The 22,274-nt window shown below is 39.0% G+C and overlaps 2 protein-coding genes across 3 annotated transcripts in view; both read left to right on the top strand.

Moving 5' to 3' along the window:
* LOC111342025 (phosphatidylinositol phosphatase PTPRQ) overlaps window positions 1-22,274 on the top strand; it is a 60,009-nt gene that overhangs the window by 19,506 nt on the left and 18,229 nt on the right. Inside the window, exons 2-3 of one of the 2 annotated variants that reach the window (XM_088733713.1) lie at window positions 13,895-13,915; window positions 16,454-16,599. In XM_088733713.1, coding sequence (XP_088589839.1) covers window positions 13,895-13,915; window positions 16,454-16,599 — 167 coding nt within the window. Of the gene's footprint in view, window positions 50-492; window positions 778-13,894; window positions 13,916-16,453; window positions 16,600-22,274 lie in introns of both variants that reach the window. The other variant, XM_088733712.1, reaches the window with a different exon arrangement.
* Window positions 2,683-7,829, top strand: LOC148722967 (receptor-type tyrosine-protein phosphatase S-like). The gene is made up of 8 exons (XM_088733723.1): window positions 2,683-2,791; window positions 3,343-3,604; window positions 4,594-4,639; window positions 4,786-4,860; window positions 5,376-5,487; window positions 5,774-5,844; window positions 6,349-6,373; window positions 6,663-7,829. Exons 2-8 carry the CDS (start codon window positions 3,365-3,367, stop codon window positions 6,817-6,819), a joined length of 726 nt encoding a protein of 241 aa, XP_088589849.1. The 5' UTR covers window positions 2,683-2,791; window positions 3,343-3,364; the 3' UTR covers window positions 6,820-7,829.

Genomic DNA, 22,274 nt, shown 5'->3' with positions numbered 1-22,274 from the left:
GGGAAGTCACCAATCAGCCCCTGCTTTAATGTCACGACATTGAACAAAGGTATGTAACCATTAAATTAAACTTATTCAATATCATGCTTGGATTAAGGAGGTTGTTCGTCAGCAAAACAAGCACAACGACAACGACAGCAAAATAACTAAATAACTGAATGAGACTTTGATCGGTGTAAACAACGTTTAACTTCAGAAGAAAAGGGTTTTTTTTTTCGCTTTTTAACACAATGTTTTTCTTGAGGTGCAGAAAAGTAGCTTTATAGGCACAGTGAAGTCTCTAAACAGAAATAGCCAAAAATCTGCTATGTTTTTTTTATTGCACCCCAGGTCTCCCCCCACCCCACCAACCCCCCCCCCCCCCCTTCCTACCCTATGCTACGCTCTTGAAGAGAGAGAGCTGTGAATAATATGAGGCAGTTCAAATTGTACTTTGTAATGATTGGACTACTCAAACGTGTGCAAATCCTGTGCTGTTAATTTTTTGTATAGGTCCAAGCCAGCCACTCAATGTTCAAGTTCAAGCCGTTTCTTCCGTTTCAATTCTTGTAAAGTGGGATGCACCAGCTCACCCTAATGGAGAAATAAAAGAGTATACAATATTTTATGGAACCAGCAAGGATGTACAGAGTAATGAGCGAAAAGTGAATGGAAGCACGTGGGAAGATACTATAGATGGCTTGAAGAAGTATACCACCTACTATGTGAAAGTGAGGGGTAGTACCTCGAAACCTGGAAATGCCTCTGAAATCTTCAATGTTACAACTTTCGAAGATAGTAAGTAAATACTAACGATTCAACGTTTCCAAGTTCACAGTGCGGGGGGGGGGGGGAAGGGGGGGTCCGAGGGTTCAAGCTCCAGACCGGACCGACACTCAGGGTCTTAAAGTAACTGAAGAGATTTGCTGCCTTGGCTATGACGTCTGCAAATGGTTAATCATTCTGTTTTTCTCGGAGAAGGACGATAAACTGAACCTTAATTGGAACACGCGCACTCCTTGCGAAGAGTAGGGAACGATAACGAAAACAACGAGATAAGAACTCTGTCGATTAAATAACTTGTTGCACGATCACTTGTTTTCTTAACTGATCGACTTTTTTGTTGTAATAATTAATTTTATTTATTTTTGTGTACATCCCAGGTCCTGGATCTCCAAAGGAGTTCAGGGCACAGGTCATAACAGCAAATGAAGTTCATCTGACGTGGAAGGAGCCTGTTAATTCCAATGGAATTGTACGGTTCTATTACATAAAGATCTACAATACTGAAACCGGCTTACAGTTTGGAAAACTTATCAACGAGAGTGCTTTTAAGCAGTCAAACATGCAGCAACACAACAAACTGATATCAGATCTCAAGTACTTTACGGACTACACATTCACAATTCAGGCCGTCACGGTCAAACCAGGGGAAATGGCTAACGCCACAGCAAGAACAGAGGAAGGAGGTATTGCCGTTACTTTTTCATAATGAATGAACCTGGTCGACGGTTTTCTCTCTTCTCTTTTAAAAACGCACATGCGCAGACGTTTGACCGCTTTGTTTTACTATTTCATGCATTACCACTACTCAGCGACTTTCACATTTTCCCTCCAATTGGCATGTACGTCCATTCTGCGAATACACACTGATAACAATTTAACCCATTCACAAACGTTCCGCATCTTTATCCTGCGATGTACTTTATTGCTCTCAAAACAATTGTTATGATTTGTTGCAGTCCCAAGTCAGCCTAGAGATGTCGCTAAGAAACTTGAAAAAGGTGAAATTTCTGTTACTGTTACATGGAAGGATCCAAAAGACCACAACGGAATTATCACTATGTACACGGTGAGTTATGCTGTAACGATCCGTTGATGAGCACGCTTTAAAGATTGAAGATGCGATCATCAGCTGCCATCGATGATTGGTATTACTCTTTTTTTTCCTGTAACGACAGGTGTAAGCTTTCAAATACAAAAATAAAAGAAAACTAAAGACTGGCTGCTTGTTTCTAGTCATTAGAACCCTGAGGTTTAAGTGTTTACATTTTCTTAGGATTCAGAACAATTTTATTTTCCTATAATCGCTTACGCCACACTTAACATTACTGATTTGCTTTTGTTTGTTACGTCTGTTTGTTTGTTTGTTTTTTGAGATTTTATATCTTCGATTTTCAGGTGTACTTCGAGGGTAAAAGAGCATATGACCCTTCCTTTACAGATAACCACGAAATTGTATCAGGAAACACTTCTCGGAGTACTGAGATTGGAATAGCTATGTTGAAGCCTGGCACAGAGTATAGTATCTATGTGAAAGCAAAAACAGTTAAAGGATATGGAGCTGAAAGTGATCGTGTGTGGCTGAAAAGACCATCAAAACGTATGCGAAAAAATTTTGTTTATTTGTGTGAACATGTTGGAACTAAATTTCAGCTTGTAGAACTGTGGCCCATTGCATCACAGCAAAGGCGTCAGCGAGCAGCTCGCTCAAACTTTGAGCCGTGGGCAAGGAATGAGACAGGCAGGCGCAGGGGCGGATAGACAGATAGAGGGACGGTTGGACAGATAGACAGAGAGATAGATATACAAACAGATACATGTAGATAAACAGGACCTACAGACAGATAAACGGACGAATATGCAAAACTAAGGATTTGTACGTTAAATATAAACGTTCTACTTTTGTTCTTTTGTTTACAGGTCCACCTCCACCTAAACGTCCCCAAGTTGTGGAAGCTGACGTCACGACAACAACAATTACGATTTCTTTATCGCCATCCAATGACACTAACGGAGAGATCATGTGAGTGTTAGTGGCTTTTGCAATTTTTTTTTAGGACCACTCTCACACTCCGGGAGGGGGGCGAGGTGGTGGTTTGGAAGTTTGGGCCGTAACAGGGTTTTCAGGGAGACTGGAGGGGGATCAGTTGTCTGTAACAAAGTTTAAAGGGAGGACCTTATAAAATTTACTGCCAAATAACTGCCAATTAGGGAGGAACTTAAGAATTTTACAGAGCCTTATGGGGGAATCAGGTACATTAATATGTTGACACAACCCAAATTCTCCGACCGTTAAATATGCAGATAGAGGGTTGAATATGTTAAATATTGGCGAAACTTCGCTTGAAATAATTCATACTCCAGAATTCATTACCTCCACAGCCATACGCGCATTATTTATTGAACAAATGTTTTTCGTTTTTTACGCGAACATTTTATTTTCCAAAGGTATTTTTGGGTGCCACTACCAAGTTAACGGTTACATGATTTGTTTCTCCTTTTATTGAAACACCGAACTTGTAGGTTTAGTATTACTACTTTACATGAAAACCGACCTTTTTGAAACCTTTACCCCTTTAGTCGACATCAGATCATAGTAGAAATGCTTGAAACAGCCAGAGCTCGTCGGGAAACAACCTCCCTCCCGGTGAATATATACGATTTCGAGGAAGCGGAAACAAATGGAGATCGTTTCTACATAGCGGCTATGTTTGAAAGACGAAAACTCCCTGCTGAGTTCGTTCTTGGAAATGGAAAAACATACGGTGGTTATGAGAATGTCCCTCTTAAACCAGGGACGCGATACAAGGTGTACGTAAGAGGAGTCACCGAACGTGACGGGGTTAGTATTCAAGCCTCCATTAGGGAGCTTAAGCAACCACGACGAAAGGGGCGACAACCTATTTTGCCCAAGGCTTGCCTGATTTTCAACATGTTTTAGCCTGATATGTTCTACCTTTGATGCTCCTTCCTTTGGCGAGCAAACGACGGAAGTCTGTCAATTTAATCAATGTTAGCTAGCGATCGGCACAGATCAGTCGTCGCGCTTCTCACAAGAATACTATTTTTTCCCGTGTGATTTTGTCGGAATAATTTTTATGGCTGTAAATCTAGATCTTTATCAAACATTTCGAAAATAGATTCGCAAAACCTGAGAGGTATTCAAACTCATTTTGACACACCGATCTGAAGAATTCTTTGCTGTTTAAAGCGTCTCGACGGAAGAACAGCAACACACAAAATTTTTTAGTAGCAATAAACCGGCAGTTCCATACACACAGCTTTTGACCGAACGCAGAGGTGTAATGCACTGCCATTTAAACCATTTCATTCAATAAAAATGATAAACAGCACTCTTTCATAAAATATACTCAAATAAATTTAAACCTAACGTGGTCGCTTTCACCGCTTGACTTGACATCTGTTGTGCAGAGGAAGGAAAACGAGTTAGTGGGTTTTCGAATTTTATTTGTGTAGAAAACTGAATAGGGAGGTTTAAATCAACCGAAGAAGCGAATACAAACTCCAACCGGCCATAGACTGTCAAAAAAACGACAAAAAAGCCGCACCTTTTGATGAGAAAGACTGCTTTGAAGTTCAGAAGTTCACGACGACGTGAAACTGGTCCATCTCAAGTCGTCGACGATAAGACGACGACGGAATTCTCGGTTTGCGCTTGCGTAGTGACTTTCTCGCTACTTCCGGTCGTCGTCCTCCGTTCGTCGTCGTAGTTGCTTAAGCTCCCTATTGTGGATTTAGGCACCTTAATTTGTTTTGTTTCGTCTCAGTCAGGCTGTATCTCAATATGCGGTGGGGTGTTTTTTCTTTCAGAAGTGGCTTTACGGAGAACCAGCTGCTATCAGTCTGCCGGAAACTGGTTGGTGCCTTTCATATTTCGGTTTTCTTTTAGCTAACTGGTCTCCTCATTTATGGCGATATTTGGAGGCATGCAGCTAATATGCACCCCTTTCTTTACCAACTTCCCCGGATTATCTCCCTCACGGTCACTGTTTTGCATTTCAGTGCGTTTAAAGGCATTCTTTATGACAATGGTGACCACTCCAGGGCTCGAAATTAACGGTAACCCGTTAACTAATGGTTAGTAATTTTCAACTTTTGGTTACTAAAAATGTGTCCAACTAACCCGACATGGTTAGTAAAATTTTCTAGCGAAATTAAACATTGGTAGACCTCAGGACAAAGAGCACGTAGACCCTTCTCAGAGGAATACTTAGAATACTCAAGTTGTTTAAACTCTTTTTACAGAATGTGTTGTAGATGTACTGTTCTTGACTAATCATGGTAAACTAGAGGGAAATAAAATAGGTGCATAATTGTCAACGTTTTTAAGGTCGCCGTGCAATTTCAGCTACTCCTTAATTTGTCCAGTCGTTATTATCAAATGTTCAATATTTGACATATTGTAACTTGTGAGCTTGGATACCAAACTTGGTTAGTAAAAAAGACGTCTACTAACCCGATGGGTTAGTGATCCAAAAATTAAATTCGAGCCCTGGACTCACTCAAATTCTAGAGTCATTCCAATCCTAGCCCTCAGCTAAGTATGAAAAAATTCAGGTAATAATGCAGATTTGTTGCCACATACTTTTCAGATGAGTCACCAGTCGTTAAGGAAGGTGACAACATGGTTGGTGTAATCGCTGGTGTTCTGGGAGTGCTGATACTTATCGTGATTGCTATCATAGCATTTCATCTGTATCAAAGGTAATGGCCAGACAAACAAAAATGATAATTGCAATGATTATTTAAGCCAACCAAATTTTTTAAGATGTCGCTGTCAAAAGAGGGTTAATGCTGAATTGGTGCGCCAGGCGCCTGGCGAGATAGATATTTCATTCTTGAATACCGTGGTCAAGCTGGTCGCACAACACCGGCTTATGTTTTGAATCCCTGCCGCAAGACACTTCGTCTACTTTTTTCTTTTTTTTTTTCTTCTAGTTCTCTTTTGCTCTTTTACAATTTTTGTTATTTTGCTTTATTTTCAAACCAGATCCAACAGGCCACCCAATGCTAACCTTAATGTGGAAAGTCAGAACGAGGAATTTGAACTGAGGCGCTCTAGTACGTAAAAAAATGCAGTGTTTTACACTTGCGCTTCCCTATGTGAAATAACAAATAAGGCAATAAAGTTAAACAAGGTAGACTCCTAGGAGGAAATGCAAGAGAAAAGGAGACAACTATTTCCATCGCTTCTTCCTCGAAATAAGTAGAATTTGCTCGGTAATTGTGAGTACTTGTTGATTTGTAAGAATCTATCATCACGTCAAGAATATCAAGACAAGGGTGGAATCCTCTCTGAATTGGTCCAGTTACACGACTGCTCACTTATTATATAATTAAAAGAAAGAATAGCGATAAAATAAACGAAGTAAGAAGAAACAATGTGCTCAAAACTTTTTGTTGAATGTTTTAGGTTCCAAAAAACTTCCCGTTTAAGAATACAATTTAAAATAATGATTATCTCATTGTAATGTATTCTGTGTGACTATTCACTTCGTTGCCGTTCAGATATCAACTTTTGGTTAAATAATTTTTGTTATTGCTGTTTTTCGATTTTTCTCCCAGATGCAAGAGTCACAACTGTGGAAAGGTATAACAATGCTTTTTATTCTAATCAAATTGTTTAAAACTTCCGGCAAACTTTGCTTTTTAAATTAAGATAAGGGGTCTTGTCGAAAACAAATCTGACTTGACCATCACAAGTAGTTTACGAATTAAATCAAACCTGGTTATAATAATTGACATATTTTCCCTATACATATAGAGCACTTAAAACCACTGCAGAAATTAAAGCCCTGTTGTGTGCAGGAGGGCAAAGTAGGGGAAACAGATAGAGCGCATGTCAGCATTGAGATTTAAAATCCCCATTTTTCTTTCAGTGACCAAACTCAAGAGAATTTGACCCTGGTCCCTGTGGGTGTTACCACTCAGTTGATGGTTTCTGAAAGTAATGAGCATCACATCCTGGAAACCGAAGAATCCAGCTTAAGAAGAAATCGACCTGTTTTCACCCGGAATGATGGTGCTTTTGAGTAATTATTATGGGCCAAAGTTTCAATCCCTAAGAATCGTGCCCATTAACGGCTGTTTCGTGACCTTTTGGTGAATTGTTGGTAACGTGGTGTGTTCGTAAATTCTCGGGGAAGTGTTATTAAACGTGACGATGGAGGTTTGATAATGCGTGTTTGTAATGTGTTAACGATTATCTTTATCTTTGACAAAACCTTTTAACAAAGTAGATATTGCGTTATTTGTTGGGTGTTATCAGCATTTTCATTAATACGGGCTTACCGTAGTACTTGGAACGCGAGCGTGTCATTGCCGTATGACCCCACTGACATCGCTCATTGAGGTGCATAAGTCAAACAACTACGTTCATTGAAAAATGAATAATGAAAATGTGGTATGTCATACTTTGGTTTCGAGAATAAGGGAAGTTAAAATATTGAATTTTATACCCCCGCAGATGCCGAACAAAAAATATATTATAAAGGTAATACGTTTTTGAAGTGTAATCCCCCCTCTAATTATAAAAGGATCCATGTTAGATAAAGATAACGCTTGTGCACGGTAAAGCTATTAAAAATCAATTAATAAATAAATACAGAAAAATAGATTAATGATCAAGGTAACATATATATTTCTGACCATGTTTATCTAACTCTTAGGCGAGTAGTGGAATTACTCATGTTCGACAAGAAGATTGGTAGTTTCCTGGTTATGATGCTATAAGGGAACTTTCTGTCTTTTGCCTAGCTTACAGGTGTAAGGATAACTTGCAGTTTACAGCTTTATACGGAATGATAAGTTGAATTTGCAATAGATTTTTTTTCCAAAGATGCGTTTACGCGAGTTGGCTATGATCCACTAGTGTCTCGCAAACAAGAGGAAAATAGGTGTTTCTTATGATGGCTGGCCTACCTTGGCCATGGTGACTGAGCCAATAGTAGTTTAAGAGGAGTATTAGACATTTATTAAGTATTTTTTTAAAAGGGATGACAATAAAAAAATGGTAAAAAATAGATGGTCGATTGATAGAGAAACAATTACTTGTAATCTTTTTTATGAACCCCGCACTAGGAACCACTAGGGCTCCTGCCACGTGCAAGCTAAATCGCACACCCTCGGATACTTCATTGCCATTTTGTTAGAAACTTTTGTTGAATAACTTGCGAATATAAAGACTGGAAAAAACACTCAAAAGAGATCAGGCGTGAGGGAAAATCGAGTCCATAACTTAATTCATTGTTACTGATATAATTTTCGTTTAGGTAGGTTCGATTTCTGTCCAATTCTTGTATCCGGTCAGCGATAATTTTTCTAACAGCGGTTGGCTGAGGTCCAGATTAATATTATGTGTGTCGCGCAACACGCTGAATTTCCCGCCATACAGATGCGAATGGATCTAAAGAGTATTTGTGTATGAGTTCGGCTATCAAGCTGGCTTAGTGGGGCAATTTATGCATTTGGAAAATTTCGTTTCAGCTACAGAGCTGGGTTTAAAACCCAGTTAATAGTCATACAAGAAATCATTTAAGCTCCGAGTCACCGAGCTGAAGGAAACGTGACCTTTCAATTTCCTACTGTCAACCACGGTCCTATGTTCAAAATGATGGGAAAGTTTGCCATCGCAGCTAACGACTTAACAAGGTTCGCTCGCCCTCGTCGATCACTACAGAAGAGAGAGAAGCGAAGCGAGATCTTATAAACAGGGTAAGCCGGGTTCACTGGATTCACATGAAGGGAGCCTGAGAGAATCCTTGACTCCCACTGCACTTCTGTTCTACTACCCCAATCAACATTTACAATTATGTTGATATGACACTGTCACACATGTCTGGCGTCTCAGTTTTATAAGAGGATCCCATGGTTAGACGAAAGCTTTGGTTGCTACTCGAAGTTTCTGTCCGTCGCGTTAAGTCCATACCTATCGCCCCGGTATTCCTTTACTTTAGACATATTTAGCCCGAAACACGGGGAAAATTTTCAAATTAATTAGTTGACTGTCAACAGTCCTTCGTCAGAAGACTCGAAATTGATACTGAAAACAAACTTGATACAGGAATATGTGACTCGAAACGTCGTAATCAAAGAGGGTACCCACCCTATCTGGACATCACAACTCGAGTAAAACCTATTTCCTCGGATTGGTTTATTATTTATACTCATTATTCCCTTGGTCTCTGTAAATATATTTCTTGATATCTTTATTCTTTTCTTCTTAATAAAAGTTTGTATCTCTGTTTCCCGTCGCGTTTCATCTAAACGCTCCACCATTCGTGCTTGCTAACTCGCTCCATTTTTGGGGAATGACGCCGTTTTAGTAAACAGGACATCGAACTTAATCTATTACCACGCCTCTAATTAGACAGGAAGATGTATACACTGTATAGCCTAAAGCCGTCGCTGGGTTTCAGAGTATTTCAAACTCAGTGCCTTTTGATTCCCAAATACATCTCTTTCTGAGAATGGACTTTTTCATATATTTATGTGTATTTCTGGTCTGGAATCTTGGACTCGTCGGCAAAGCACACATGTAGCGCTTAAAGTGTGACTATGACGCTTTATAGTTCACCACTAAATTTTCTTCGATTCTTATTGGTTTAAATCGATCAAATTAAATTTTGTTTCCATCCATCTGTTTCCGTCACGTAAATGTACATACCTAACGCCTTCGCGTTCTCCCAGTTTAGACATATTCAGCACGAAAGACAAGAAAAAATTTAAAAATTAGTTGATTGTCCAAATTAAGTCTCTCGTCAAAAGCCTCGAAACTGAAACTGAAAACAAACTCGATACAGGAATATGTGACTCGAAAGTACGTAATTGTAAAGAGGACCTCCATCCTATCCCGATGTCACTAGGTGAGGAGGTTAGTGGGTCTATTAAAAACCGCAAAATCGCAAAAAAATTCGATCAAAACCGAAAACCGCATGCAAAACCGTCTAAACCGATAAATTTACACATCTCAGTTGTCAAAATCCTAATCGATCTGATACTGTGGTTACAAGAGGAGCAACATAGGTCTAGCAGCAACTCGACATCAGCAGAGGCGTATAACTGCTGCTCAGATCGAAGAGAAACCGGAACCCCAATATGAAAAACCCAAAAAGCACATTGGATACCAAATCTGAGTACCTGTCAAAATTATTGACGCAAAAACGGAAAAATCGATAAGAAAAATAGCCAAAACCGCAAACCCCAATGCCCCCCTCCTAGGTTAACTAAAACCCACTTCCTCAGATCTGTTCATCATTTATATCCATTACCCTCTTGGTTTTTGTAAATGTATCTCTTGACATTTTTGTTCTTTCCTTGTTGTTGAAATGTTGTCTCTATTTCCCGTAGCGTCTCCTCTAATCACTCCACCACTCCTTGCGTGTGCTGACTCACTCCATTTTTGGGAATGAAACTTTAGGGAACAGGAAGGTCAACTTAATCCACCATTATGCTTTCTCATTAGACAGGAAGATTTAAGCAGCATAAAGTCGTATCTGATTTTCAAAATATTTCAGACTCTGTACTTTGTGATCCAGACTCATCTCTCTCTGAGAATGGACTTTTTCTTGTATTTATGTGCATTTCTGGTCTGGACTCATGGACACGTCGCAGGTAACGTATCATAATGTCACTGTGAATAAGCATATCAGCATTATCTCTTTGATAAATTCACTATTGAAGAGAAGGAAGGCCCAACTTGAAGCTTAATAACTTCCCTACAATCAGGTTCAGTCGATAGCTTCGTTCTTTGCAATTTAATGTCTAAGACATGCCTTGCTTGAGGGTGAAATTGCCATAAATAGAAGTTTACGAAGAATCTGTGTTTGACACGAATAATTCTCATGGAAAACATTGAAAATGGAAAGAGCTGGATTGGACAAATTGAGCCAAAATAAGTTGGAAAGTTATCATTTAGACCCCTCCAAACTCTGAATTGGCCACAATCAATTCTATTTTCATCGGAACTTTTTCTGTCGGTTTGGCCCTTCAGAAAGCCGAATGGGAATTCCCTATAGGAGATGACAAAATGGAGTACCCCAAAAAGTCATGTATTGGTCAGATAAAATACTTCACAAACATGGTAATTCGTATAGATGTAGACATCTTGTTATTAATACATTTTGAGCTTGCCAGCTCTCCGATTGTCACAGTTCGATACAGTCCAGTCTTTTAGCGGGGCAGAGGACTCTAAGTCTTACTAGTTCCTCCATTTTGGTTTTACCGGTGTGTAATGAGTCCTTTGACTGGAAGACAAAAAAACTCCATATAATTGAACAAAACCCACTCTTTCGAGTTTTGCACGAGGTAAAATATTTCAGCTTACTGCATTTTCTTGTTGTTGCTGTTGTTTCTTTACATATCTCAACTTTATTACGCTACAAATAGATGGGTGAAGAGGAGGTCAGGTTAAACACCTGAATTACTTTTTTTTAACTCCTAGCTTTTATCCTTATCGCTTCACACAATTAAGAAACACATGAGGCCTTGTGTAACTTGTGTTGATAGATTAAACGCCACACCTCTTGCAGACACCCTACATAGACAGGTATTTTGAAAGACGTAAAACCCGCTGCCTTTTGGCCTCTCGAAGATCATAAGATGAAGATGGTAATCGGTCCACTAAAGAAAACTTTCACAGATTACATTTCATTTAAGTCTTCCGTTCGAAGTGGCCAGCAGTTTAACGTTAAATTCAAGATGGCGGTCAATTCGTGGACTGTATCGAACTTGACAATCATACAGCTAGCAAGATCAAAATACATTAAGATGTATACAACTAAACGATTTACCATCGTTATAAAGTATTTTATCTGGCCGATACATGTTTTTGAGGGGTACTCCATTTAGGTACACCATGGGTACTCCTCTACTAACTATGTCCATATTAAGTAGGGCTCCGCGTTTTGTCATCTTCCCACGAGGATGCAGGTAAAATGATTCGTTTTGTATGAAAGTATAACGATTTGTTTATTATAGCGCTTTTCTCGTTCTGGCATAGTGCTAATCGTCGAACTCTGTATGATATCTATCGCACCGCCGCTTTTTCCATCTCAGTGTTTATGTTATTTTACTGCGAAACATAATTTTGCCATCTTCAAATGTTTCTTACACCATAGGTATTATGACTCATATGTGTCTAAGCCTCAGAGAATTGAATTGAATTGAATAACTCAAGGTATCTTATTTCGCAGCTTGCTCGCTTCGCAAAATTTAGCAGCCCGCAAATCCATCTCATTCTAAAAAGAAAGATAAAGTATCGCGCAAAATGCTACGGTAGTACGGATTCTTTTTTCCAGCTGATCTCTCCTCAAAGAAAAACATTTTCCGCTTAGTTCCAGTATAATGCACCGATCACACAAGATATTTCTGCAAGGAAAACATCTGTTTTAAATCGCGCACAATTCTGAAATGATCGTCAGATGTTCATCGCTTTCTGCTGTCTTCCATGGTGTCACGACAAGCCCTTGGTGTGTCACGACAAGTCCTTGGCGTGTCACAATCTGTCACGGCTAGAACCGAAAAGATTATACCCTCGAACCTGCATAATTCGCTGATTTAAGTGGTAAAAAGCTCTCTCTTTAAGAAAAAAAATATTTCTTGTAGTTTCATGATGCACAGATCTAACTCACTAAGTTATTTCTGCAAGAAAAACTCTTCGCAGGACCCATGTTGACGCAGGTCTCATGTTGATAGCAGTTTTTTATAACTGAATTCGTCATCCTACATAAATATGTTTATTATTATTATTATTATTATTATTATTATTATTATTATTGTTATGAAAATCGCCCGCAATCCTGACATGATTGTGGAATGTTTATCATCTTCTGCTGCCTTCCCTAGTTTCATGGTAAGAACTGAAAACATAATGTGCTGGTGGTTATAAGCCATGTTTTCGGTTTAAAATTAAGCTTCGCATTGTCATGTATATTCAAGACTGCATGATTGTTCTTTTCACGGAAATTTGGGGTTTCCCCCGTCCAATTGTAATGAATTTAGTATAATGAACAGAAATAATATCGTCTGGATTTTCCGAGATTAATGCTTCCAGGGTTTAACAATTTTACTTGGTGAAAGCACTCAAAGCCCTGAACAAAGTGCCGAAGAAAAAGCTCGGATTGCCAAATTTGGACATTTTTTTGAGTAGAAAAAGAGTGATTATGGTGAATGGTAATGTAACTGTCAGTGGTTATTTTTATGGAATGGGTTCTCTGAACAGGGAACATGCAGGAACAGTGTTACTGAAATTATGCAATTGATTGCCCTTATTTCAATAAGTGCTCCTCTCAGATAAATGCTCCCCTAAAATTTGTCTTTTCAATATAACACCCTTTTTCCAAATTATAGGTAGTTCCTGGAAATGGAGGGGGGAATGCCTTTCCTGGAATGTAGGCTGGATGACCTTCCTCTTGTTTTAGTTTAGGTTGTGGCTGGTCATGTATTAAATTCAAGCCCCTGATGGTTCTCTGATTTTTTCCAAAAATAAACTCAGAGTTGTAAATTAAACCTTGGACATTGGAACTCTTAATCTCATTATCCTGTGGATAATGCCCTAAGTCTCAGGTGATATTTTGATGTTTATCCACTGGATGAGGTCAAAATTACTGGCTGCATGAAATTTTCGATGGTACTGACAAGAAGAATTTGTTTGACAGTCAAGAGTTGATCCCTTAACTGATTGCCATTTCCTTTATTCTGATTACCTTTACACTTGATTCTAGAAATTGACACTGTAGGGAGAGGTAAGAAGCCAGTCGCTCTTAGAGGGCAAATCAGGTGTAGAATTCATTAGAACCCAATCATTGTGTGCAATATATAACTAATTTTTATGTAGTGCATCATTCTTGTGCATCATCAAGCAAAGGCATATCATGATAATATGGAACAAACCTCCATGTACATCATCATAGACTGCAATGATGTTTACCCATGAACATCATATTGATTCAAAATGAAATATATTCATTAACATTATGTGATTATATGCCAAGGTTTTGTAGAAGATTCTTGCTAGCTATTTAATATTTATACACTTAAATATACTGGTGATGTGATACTGAAAGGTAAGAATTTGTTAGAACCTAACTATTTTATTGAAATGTTTTTACAGGTACACAAGCTTCCAGTGGAGGTATGATAACCTTTTTTCTCATATCATGAAGTGGGTAGTTCTTGCTCTTTGATGGGACATAGCCTATTAGCTATTGGAGCACAATGTACATATGTATATGGCCATTAACATTATAGTGATTGCTTTTCTTTTTACTTTCCCATTAAAAAACATGCACATTTTTAAGAAAACTATAATAATTATGATTTCTCTCCAGACTTAGCCAGCAACATAGTTTAGCATTTAGAATAAAGAAATAAAAAAAGATCAAGAGCTCTTACCTTCCACCTTCCTCTTAATTGTGTAAAAAATAATGTATATTCCATTTTGCTGTGCGAGCTTTTAGCTGATCACTGATACCACCAATTTTGAATGGGTCAACTGTGCCTTGTGTTCCACTTCTCAGTTTTAGTGTGATATCAAGTCTATGTGTACAGATCTCCTTGGGGTGGGGGGGGGGGGGGGGGCTGGTATGTATATGCAAATAGTTTGATGACCCAGTTTAGAATTTTCATTAATGCTTGATTAGGTTGTTCCCTGCCTGACTTTGGTATGGCAAGAGGTATTATTCCAAACGATGATACCGTGGCATCAACAGTACTAAATTCTTATTCATATGCCAAGTATGCATGGTTAAACATATGTATTAATGACCTTAAATTAAAAGGGGAATGAAGGGAACGTTTGCATCTCTTTGAATTAACAGTATGTTTTGCTTTGCTTTCATTTTTTCCCTCTTTCTCAGTACATGCTGTGACAATGTAAAATCATAGTTATTACACATTGTGTTTCAATGAAAGATGATACAAATGGGTTAAGTTTAACATAGCAATTAAAAAGGGAATAATTTTGACTGCAGGGAGGAAATCTTGTTTGCATGCAGGGAAAATGGCCTTCTACTGAGAGACTTTTGCAGTTGCATTTTACTACATTTTCAGGTCTTTTTCAATCTGCATAGCTAATTATTGCTCCTCAAAGTCAGTCTATTTTTAATTAGAAATTTTTGGAGGAAGTTAGAGTTAGGAGTGCAATGACTTAAGTAAAGGCTGCAAGTGGTGTACACTTGAATGCTTGAATAAGTTTTTAATTTCATGAAGATCTGGTTTGACTGTACAATAAAGGAAACAAACATAAACAAAACAAAGCGAAACGAAAATACTACAGTGACAACATACTTACAAGATTTGTGGACTCGCAGGAAACAAAAAGAAAACATTCATGAGAAAAATAAACAAACATTTAGGACCGAACTTTGACTTCTGGAGGTCTGAGCACATATACCATAATATCAACAATACATGACGTAGATTACCAGTCCTGCGTGGACGGGAAACATTTTGTAACTCACAAGTGGGTAGTTAGTACATTTCAAGCTAGGGAATCTACCCTGATTACCTGACTGCTATTGAGACCCCTATTACATACATGTAATGAAATACATACATGTGTGAAATGCAGACTTTCGTGTTCTCGATTTGACGACGAAAATTGAAGATTTGAGCAAATAAAAAACTTTTTACACAGGAATACTGCAAAACAGACGCTTATTTCGTTAAGCAAAAAAAATCATTTTGGGGGTTTAGGTGCACTTTAAACACAGTTCGAGTCGACCTCTTAAGGAGTTCCAAAAAAAAAAAAATCAGGTAATTTTGGTTTTATCAACTGAGATTATTATGTAAATTGGCCAACATTAAGAGTTTCAAATATGACATTTCGAGCGTTAGCCCTTCGTCAAGTTGCTATACTCCCCCATCTAACCCCTTTAATCATTTATCTTGATTATTCGCAGCGTAAGGATGGGGGGATCGAAACGGATTGACTAAACATTTCAAAATGAAGAACTATGCCGTGGCTTCGTAGATATAACAAGGCTAGACGACAAATAATTTTATTGTTCAGTATCCCCGCAAAATTTGTATTAGCGCAACAGGATTTTCGATTCGATGGCGGAAATGCTGAAAGGCATCATCGTCAAACTGAAATTCATCTCAGCAGTGTTCTTTTTGGACTCAAAGGGAATACTCTCCGCAAGCAACAAACGTATTCTTGCCAAATTTTGAGGCCAGAAGACCAAAGTAAAGTCTAGCTCGGTTTTCTTACCCTATGCAGATGATACCGAAGTGTTCAGATCACAAACTACCCCATCCACCAGATGGTAATTTGGGACCTGAAAGCGTTGTCCAGACCCCGAAATCAGTGCACTGAGCCTCGGTCGCTAGTTTATAAATTCATCCACCACTTCATTTCATCTCGCCCTTTTAAGATATGGAAAAGCAGTATGGATTGCTTCCCAAATTTTTGTTCAGTTCTATGTTATGTCGCTGTAAGATAGAACAACACGTTTGAATAAAATTCTCCCTCCCTATCAACTAAAGAAATCAATTAAGTTCAGTAAATAACACGGGTTCACACCGTTGTATTTCTAATGCTGTGATTAGATAAGTTATTTTAGTTTACGAAAAGTATTGCCCAGGTAATTTTATCACGACTGAAATGCCTTCCATGTACTGCCGTGATTTTTTGCTGTGTTTTTTGTTTTGTTTCTTTCTGCACCATAAGTTCAATGTGGCGGTGATCTGACAGCTGACTCTGGAGATATCCAAACTCCCAACTTTCCTCTCAGCTACCCAGATGACATAGACTGCCTGTGGAAAATTGAGGTCTCTCATGGTTCACGCATAACGTTGACTTTTGAGGAATTCCAGGTACAGTGAGACATTCAAATTATACTGCGGTGCTCAGGCTTACAAATGTTTCATAGCTCTTAGAAACAGACTAGCCATCGCTACAATGAGTCACACACCAAATTCTTAAATTAATAATTAGCTGCTCTGAGTGTTGCTTGCCTCCAAAACTAAAGTGTCGCTAGTTTACGAGACCAAATCAATAAAAGCTAAGGCGGTTCTCAATTTTAATGCAGTTCACATTTTTTTGTCACTGAGACACGGTCTGAAACTTTTATTACCCCCACTGGGTTTCTTGCGCAGAGGCCAGGAACCCGAGGAGACATAAAAGTAGTTTCCGCATGTATCTCTCTACATTGATGTAATTCCCGAATATAGTGGGCGAAAATATCTCGATTTGAACAAATTAGGTGCGCTTAATCCTATCGGGTAATTTCTCATTGAGTTCTCAGGATGAAACAAGATACTATACGTTAGCATATCATTTCTCTGCATTGTATAAAAAAATAATAATAAACACATCCCCATTTAAAAATGTACTTCACCATTTTAAAATGTACTTGACATTTCAGGTATCTTAGTTCCTGAATGAGCCAATCAGATCTCAAATGCATTTTTAATGAGTTCTCTGGGAACTAAGTTCCTGTGTCAACCAATCAGATTTGGTTTGTAATATGGACTTTGCTCTTTAGGAACTAAGTTCCTCACTAAACCAATGACATGGAAGAATACATGACGTGACATTTCTAAATTAAGGTTCGCCTGTTTTATTTATGTCAACACTAAATAGAGCAGACAACAATATTACACTTTGGAAATGAGTCGAATACACGATGGTCAACACGGCAACGAAAAGGCATCTGATACTACACAATTTTGTAAAAAATGCCACAACGGTTTTGCCGCGCTTTTTACCAGCGCTAATACATATATGTTATTAGTAGTTTTGTTGTGTAGTATCGCTGATTATTATTACAAGTTGTGCCGTAGTTTGACGAGCCCGTAGGGCGTGTGAAAATACAAATAACGAGTAGAATTTTTACTCAGCGATACTATACAACAAAACGTCTATTAAGTTATTTATTATCCAACACGCCAACCTGTTATATATATGTCGTTCGGTGCGGGTGAATTTCGCGGATATTTATTTACGGGGAGTGCGTGACAGAAGTATGCGAAGTAGTACCAAACTGGCGCGTTGTTTTGTTGCTGTTTCTATTTTCTTCGATGAATTAAAGGAAGAAATTTCCTGGACGTCGAGCTGTTCTTCTTCATTTGATTCATATAGTAAACTTAGATCTATATTTGCCAGCCATTCTAACTCTTCGTCGTCGGATGTATGATTCAAACTGACTGCCGTTTTGTTTTTCGTCATTTCACTACAAATCCACCGTCATTTAACTACAAATTCTCCGCTTGCGCGATGCGAGAAAATCTCTTTAACCGATACTCTAGAGTACAAATACCGCGTGGCATTTGTACTCAACCAATCGTTTCGTAACATTTTCAACGCTGTAGTGTATGTATAAAGGGCAGAAATTTCCTCTCCTACGCTTCAAATGCGTTGTTTATTTTGTTTCGGAAAAGTATTTCGCTACGCTTCAATGATCTCGTCTCGGATTGGTGAAAAAATGACAGGTGTATTCATGCGTGGAAATGAACTTACACTTGCGAAACGAGATGTAATCGGCGTTGAGTTTCTTGTTTTCCTCTTCTTTCTCGTGATTTAAAAAAAATCCATTCCCAAAGAAAAATTAGGCAGATCTTCATCGGCTTATTCGCTTGTTGCCATGTCTAGTTTAACCTTTTTACTGAAGTTTTTCTCGGTTTTTAATGAAAAATGCTGAAGTCACTCGCGCGAAAAAAAATTGTCCCGAGGCATTTGACGTCGCCAGCGTGAATCAGTGGGAAGCACGCTCGCGCAATTGAGTTTGATTGCACGACTCTTAGAGGCTATGTTGTAATAAGCAACATAAACCGGTCTAAAAACTTATCGCAAGGGCAACATTGCTGGGGGAGACTGTTTTGACTGGTGTACATCACCATTTCAAAACGTACTTGACATTAAAGGTATCTTAGTTTCAGAATGAGCCATTTAGATCTCAAATACATTTTTCATGAGGTCTTTGGGAACTAAGTTCCTGTGTCAACCAATCATATTTAGTTTGTAATATCAACTTTGTTCTTTAGGAACTAAGTTCCTCAACAAACCAATGACATGGAAGAATATATGACATGTCATTTCTAAATTAAGGTTTGCCTGTTTTATTCATGTCAACACTAAATAACACAGACAACAAATTGAATTAATAACATGGCAGAGCCGCGCAATCAAACTCAGTATCTGTAGGCGTGCTCCAGATCTCGATAGCACACGCTGTTGGCGCCTGCAAATGGCTTCGCCAGAATTTTTTTTTTCGCGCGAGCGGCAAATTTGTGAACACGGTGAAAAATATTATACTTCGCGACAATAATGGATAAAAATAGAGACTCGGCCCACCAATCCCAAAACGAAGACAATTTTGCGACCTTTTCCCTTTGGCTAGAATTCTTAACCGAGGCAGAAAAAGAGAAAAACAACGGGAAACGAGACTCGGCATCAGCGCTGTCACGATTCGCTTCACTGAAGAAACACTTCTAAGATAGTGTTGTCCGTTATTCGTGTCGGATTTCGGATGCAAAATTTCACCGGCTACGTTATAAAACAATTGGTTCATGTTTTTAGCTGTGCACTATCGACTTATAGAGCACTTGGGTTTTTCTTCCCAAGGAATTCAGTCCTCAGAAAAATAGTTGTCTCCACCCATCTTCGCTTAGCTTCATCTCGGGTAAGATGTCTAAAAGAGATGTTGCCTCATTTCGCGCCATGAAGTAAATTTTGGCGGGGAATAGACCGTGACCGCTGTTCTTTTTCGTGTTTCCCAAAACACATTCCCAACGGATTCAGCCGTGTCTTGCGACATTCAAAACGCATTTATCACTACACCGAGCCACCAAATGACATTGGTTGGACAAGATTGAATGTGGTTCGCGAAAAGGATACCTACGCAACTATCTTGCGAAATATATCGATCGTACGCGATCAATTTCGCAGGAACACCTCTCCTGACCTCACCTGGATCTTTTTCCAATCTCAAGTCAGGTAACCGCTAGCTGATTGGCCAAACTGGTAACTAATTTCTACCAATTCTATTCGTGTTCCCACGGAGACTGTTCGTCGCTACACTGCTGCAGCAGTAGAATTTTTTTACGGTACGTTTGCAAGAAGCATTTGCAGCTTCCTCAGATTACATTCTCCTTAATTAATGTGAACTAGGTAATAACATATAAAGACAAATCACATATGATATCATGTTGTTAATGAGTGTTACGCGGTTTAATCGTTTAGAGGACAGTTAGTTCAGCGAATAGACTGAACTCAGGGTTGTCGTAACAGCAACAAGAAGATTTAGTCCAGAATAGGAACGTAGTTTCCACGTAGTAAACTCTTCAATAGCACGTAACTCGATAAACTTACATGCCCTCCGCCAACTTCACACGACTTGAAAAATTCACGCGGCCTCCGCCAACATCAATCAACCTAAAAGAAATACGGACACCGCCAAACTCGACAATTCAGTGCCTCGTCACACTTGACTGATCACGTCTGATACCCAGTTCTCTTCGCTTGTGAAAACTAGCTAAAATGTAGGCTTAGTCTCGCTTACTTATCTACTTACACGATGAAATTCGAAACCTTTCTTAATTAAGAGCTACAAAATTTTAGCAACGAAGATGTGGTAAAAAAAAGATTACTCGAAAGATCATGTTATTTTTGAAAGAACGATTTTTCATGAATGTCGTGCTGTACTGCAAAAGGTGTTGCTTTTTTTGGCGCACGGTATTCCAAAAAAATCCAAAAAAGTGTAATGTAAGTAGATAAGTAAGAGAGACTAAGCCTAGATTTTGAGCACGCTTACGTATAATGAATTTAATTGCGCGACTCTGCTAGCTATGTTCTAAATGCGTTTTGAATGTCGCAAGACACGGCTGAATCCGTTGGGAATGTGTTTTGGGAAACACGGAAAAGAACAGCGGTCACGGTCTATTCCCCGCCAAAATTTACTTCATGGCGCGAAATGAGGCAACATCTCTTTTAGACATCTTACCCGAGATGAAGCTAAGCGAAGATGGGTGGAGATAACTATTTTTCTGAGGACTGAATTCCTTGGGAAGAAAAACCCAAGTACTCCATAAGTCGATAGTGCACAGCTAAAAACATGAACCAATTGTTTTATAACGTAGCCGGTGAAATTTTGCATCCGAAATCCGACACGAATAACGGACAACTTAACAATTGGTTCATGCTTTAGCGTGCACTATCGAGTTATGGAGCACGCGGGAAGTTTGGAGAGCACGAAAGAAGCGTAAGAGTTGCCCGAGGCGATAGCCGAGGGCAACTCTAGCTTCTTGAGTGCTCTCCAAACTTCCCACGTGCTCCATAACTCGATAGTACACAGCTGAAAGCATGAACCAATTGTTTTAGAACATAGCCGGTAGAATTGCGCATCAAATCCGACGGGAAAAATGGACAACAATATCAGTTGAAGCGAATCGTGACGGCGCTGATGCCGAGTCTCCTTTTCTTTTGTTTTTCTCTTTTTCTGCCTCATTTAAGAACTCTAGCCCAAGGGAAAAGGTCGAAACATTGTCTTCGTTTTCGGACTAGTAGGCCGAGTTTCTGTTTGTATACATTATTGTCGCGAAATATATTATTGTTCCCGCGCTAACAATCGGCCGCTCGCGCGAAAAAAAAAATTCTCGCAAAGCGATTTGCTGACGCTGTCAGCGTGCATTATCGGGATTTTGAGCACGCTTACAAATATTGAATTTCATTGCGCGGTTCTGCTAGCTATGTTCTAAACTATCTTAGAAGTGTTTCTTCAGTGAAGCGAATCGTGACAGCGCTGATGCCGAGTCTCGTTTCCCGTTGTTTTTCTCTTTTTCTGCCTCGGTTAAGAATTCTAGCCAAAGGGAAAAGGTCGCAAAATTGTCTTCGTTTTGGGATTGGTGGGCCGAGTCTCTATTTTTATCCATTATTGTCGCGAAGTATAATATTTTTCACCGTGTTCACAAATTTGCCGCTCGCGCGAAAAAAAAAAAATTCTGGCGAAGCCATTTGGAGGCGCCAACAGCGTGTGCTATCGAGATCTAGAGCACGCTTACAGATACTGAGTTTGATTGCGCGGCTCTGCCATGTTATTAATTCAATTTGTTGTCTGTGTTATTTAGTGTTGACATGAATAAAACAGGCAAACCTTAATTTAGAAATGACATGTCATATATTCTTCCATGTCATTGGTTTGTTGAGGAACTTAGTTCCTAAAGAACAAAGTTGATATTACAAACTAAATATGATTGGTTGACACAGGAACTTAGTTCCCAAAGACCTCATGAAAAATGTATTTGAGATCTAAATGGCTCATTCTGAAACTAAGATACCTTCAATGTCAAGTACGTTTTGAAATGGTGATGCACACAAGTCAAAACAGTCTCCCCCAGCAACGTTGCTCTTGCGATAAGTTTTTAGACCGGTTTATGTTGCTTATTACAACATAGCCTCTAAGAGTCGTGCAATCAAACTCAATTGCGCGAGCGTGCTTCCCACTGATTCACGCTGGCGACGTCAAATGCCTCGGGACAATTTTTTTTCGCGC

Source organism: Stylophora pistillata, chromosome 9 (assembly GCF_964205215.1).
Source record: "Stylophora pistillata chromosome 9, jaStyPist1.2, whole genome shotgun sequence".
NCBI lineage: Eukaryota > Metazoa > Cnidaria > Anthozoa > Scleractinia > Pocilloporidae > Stylophora > Stylophora pistillata.
The sequence above is the reverse complement of the archived record's forward strand: the minus strand, read 5'-3'. Positions and strand labels throughout refer to the sequence as shown.

Coding starts and splice junctions, on each gene's coding strand:
- LOC148722967 (XM_088733723.1), top strand. CDS start 3,365: ATGCTTGAAACAGCCAGAGCTCGTCGGGAAACAACCTCCCTCCCGGTG. Junction 4,640..4,785: donor TATCAGTCTGCCGGAAACTG/GTTGGTGCCTTT, acceptor TTTGCATTTCAG/TGCGTTTAAAGGCATTCTTT. Junction 5,488..5,773: donor GCATTTCATCTGTATCAAAG/GTAATGGCCAGA, acceptor TTTTCAAACCAG/ATCCAACAGGCCACCCAATG.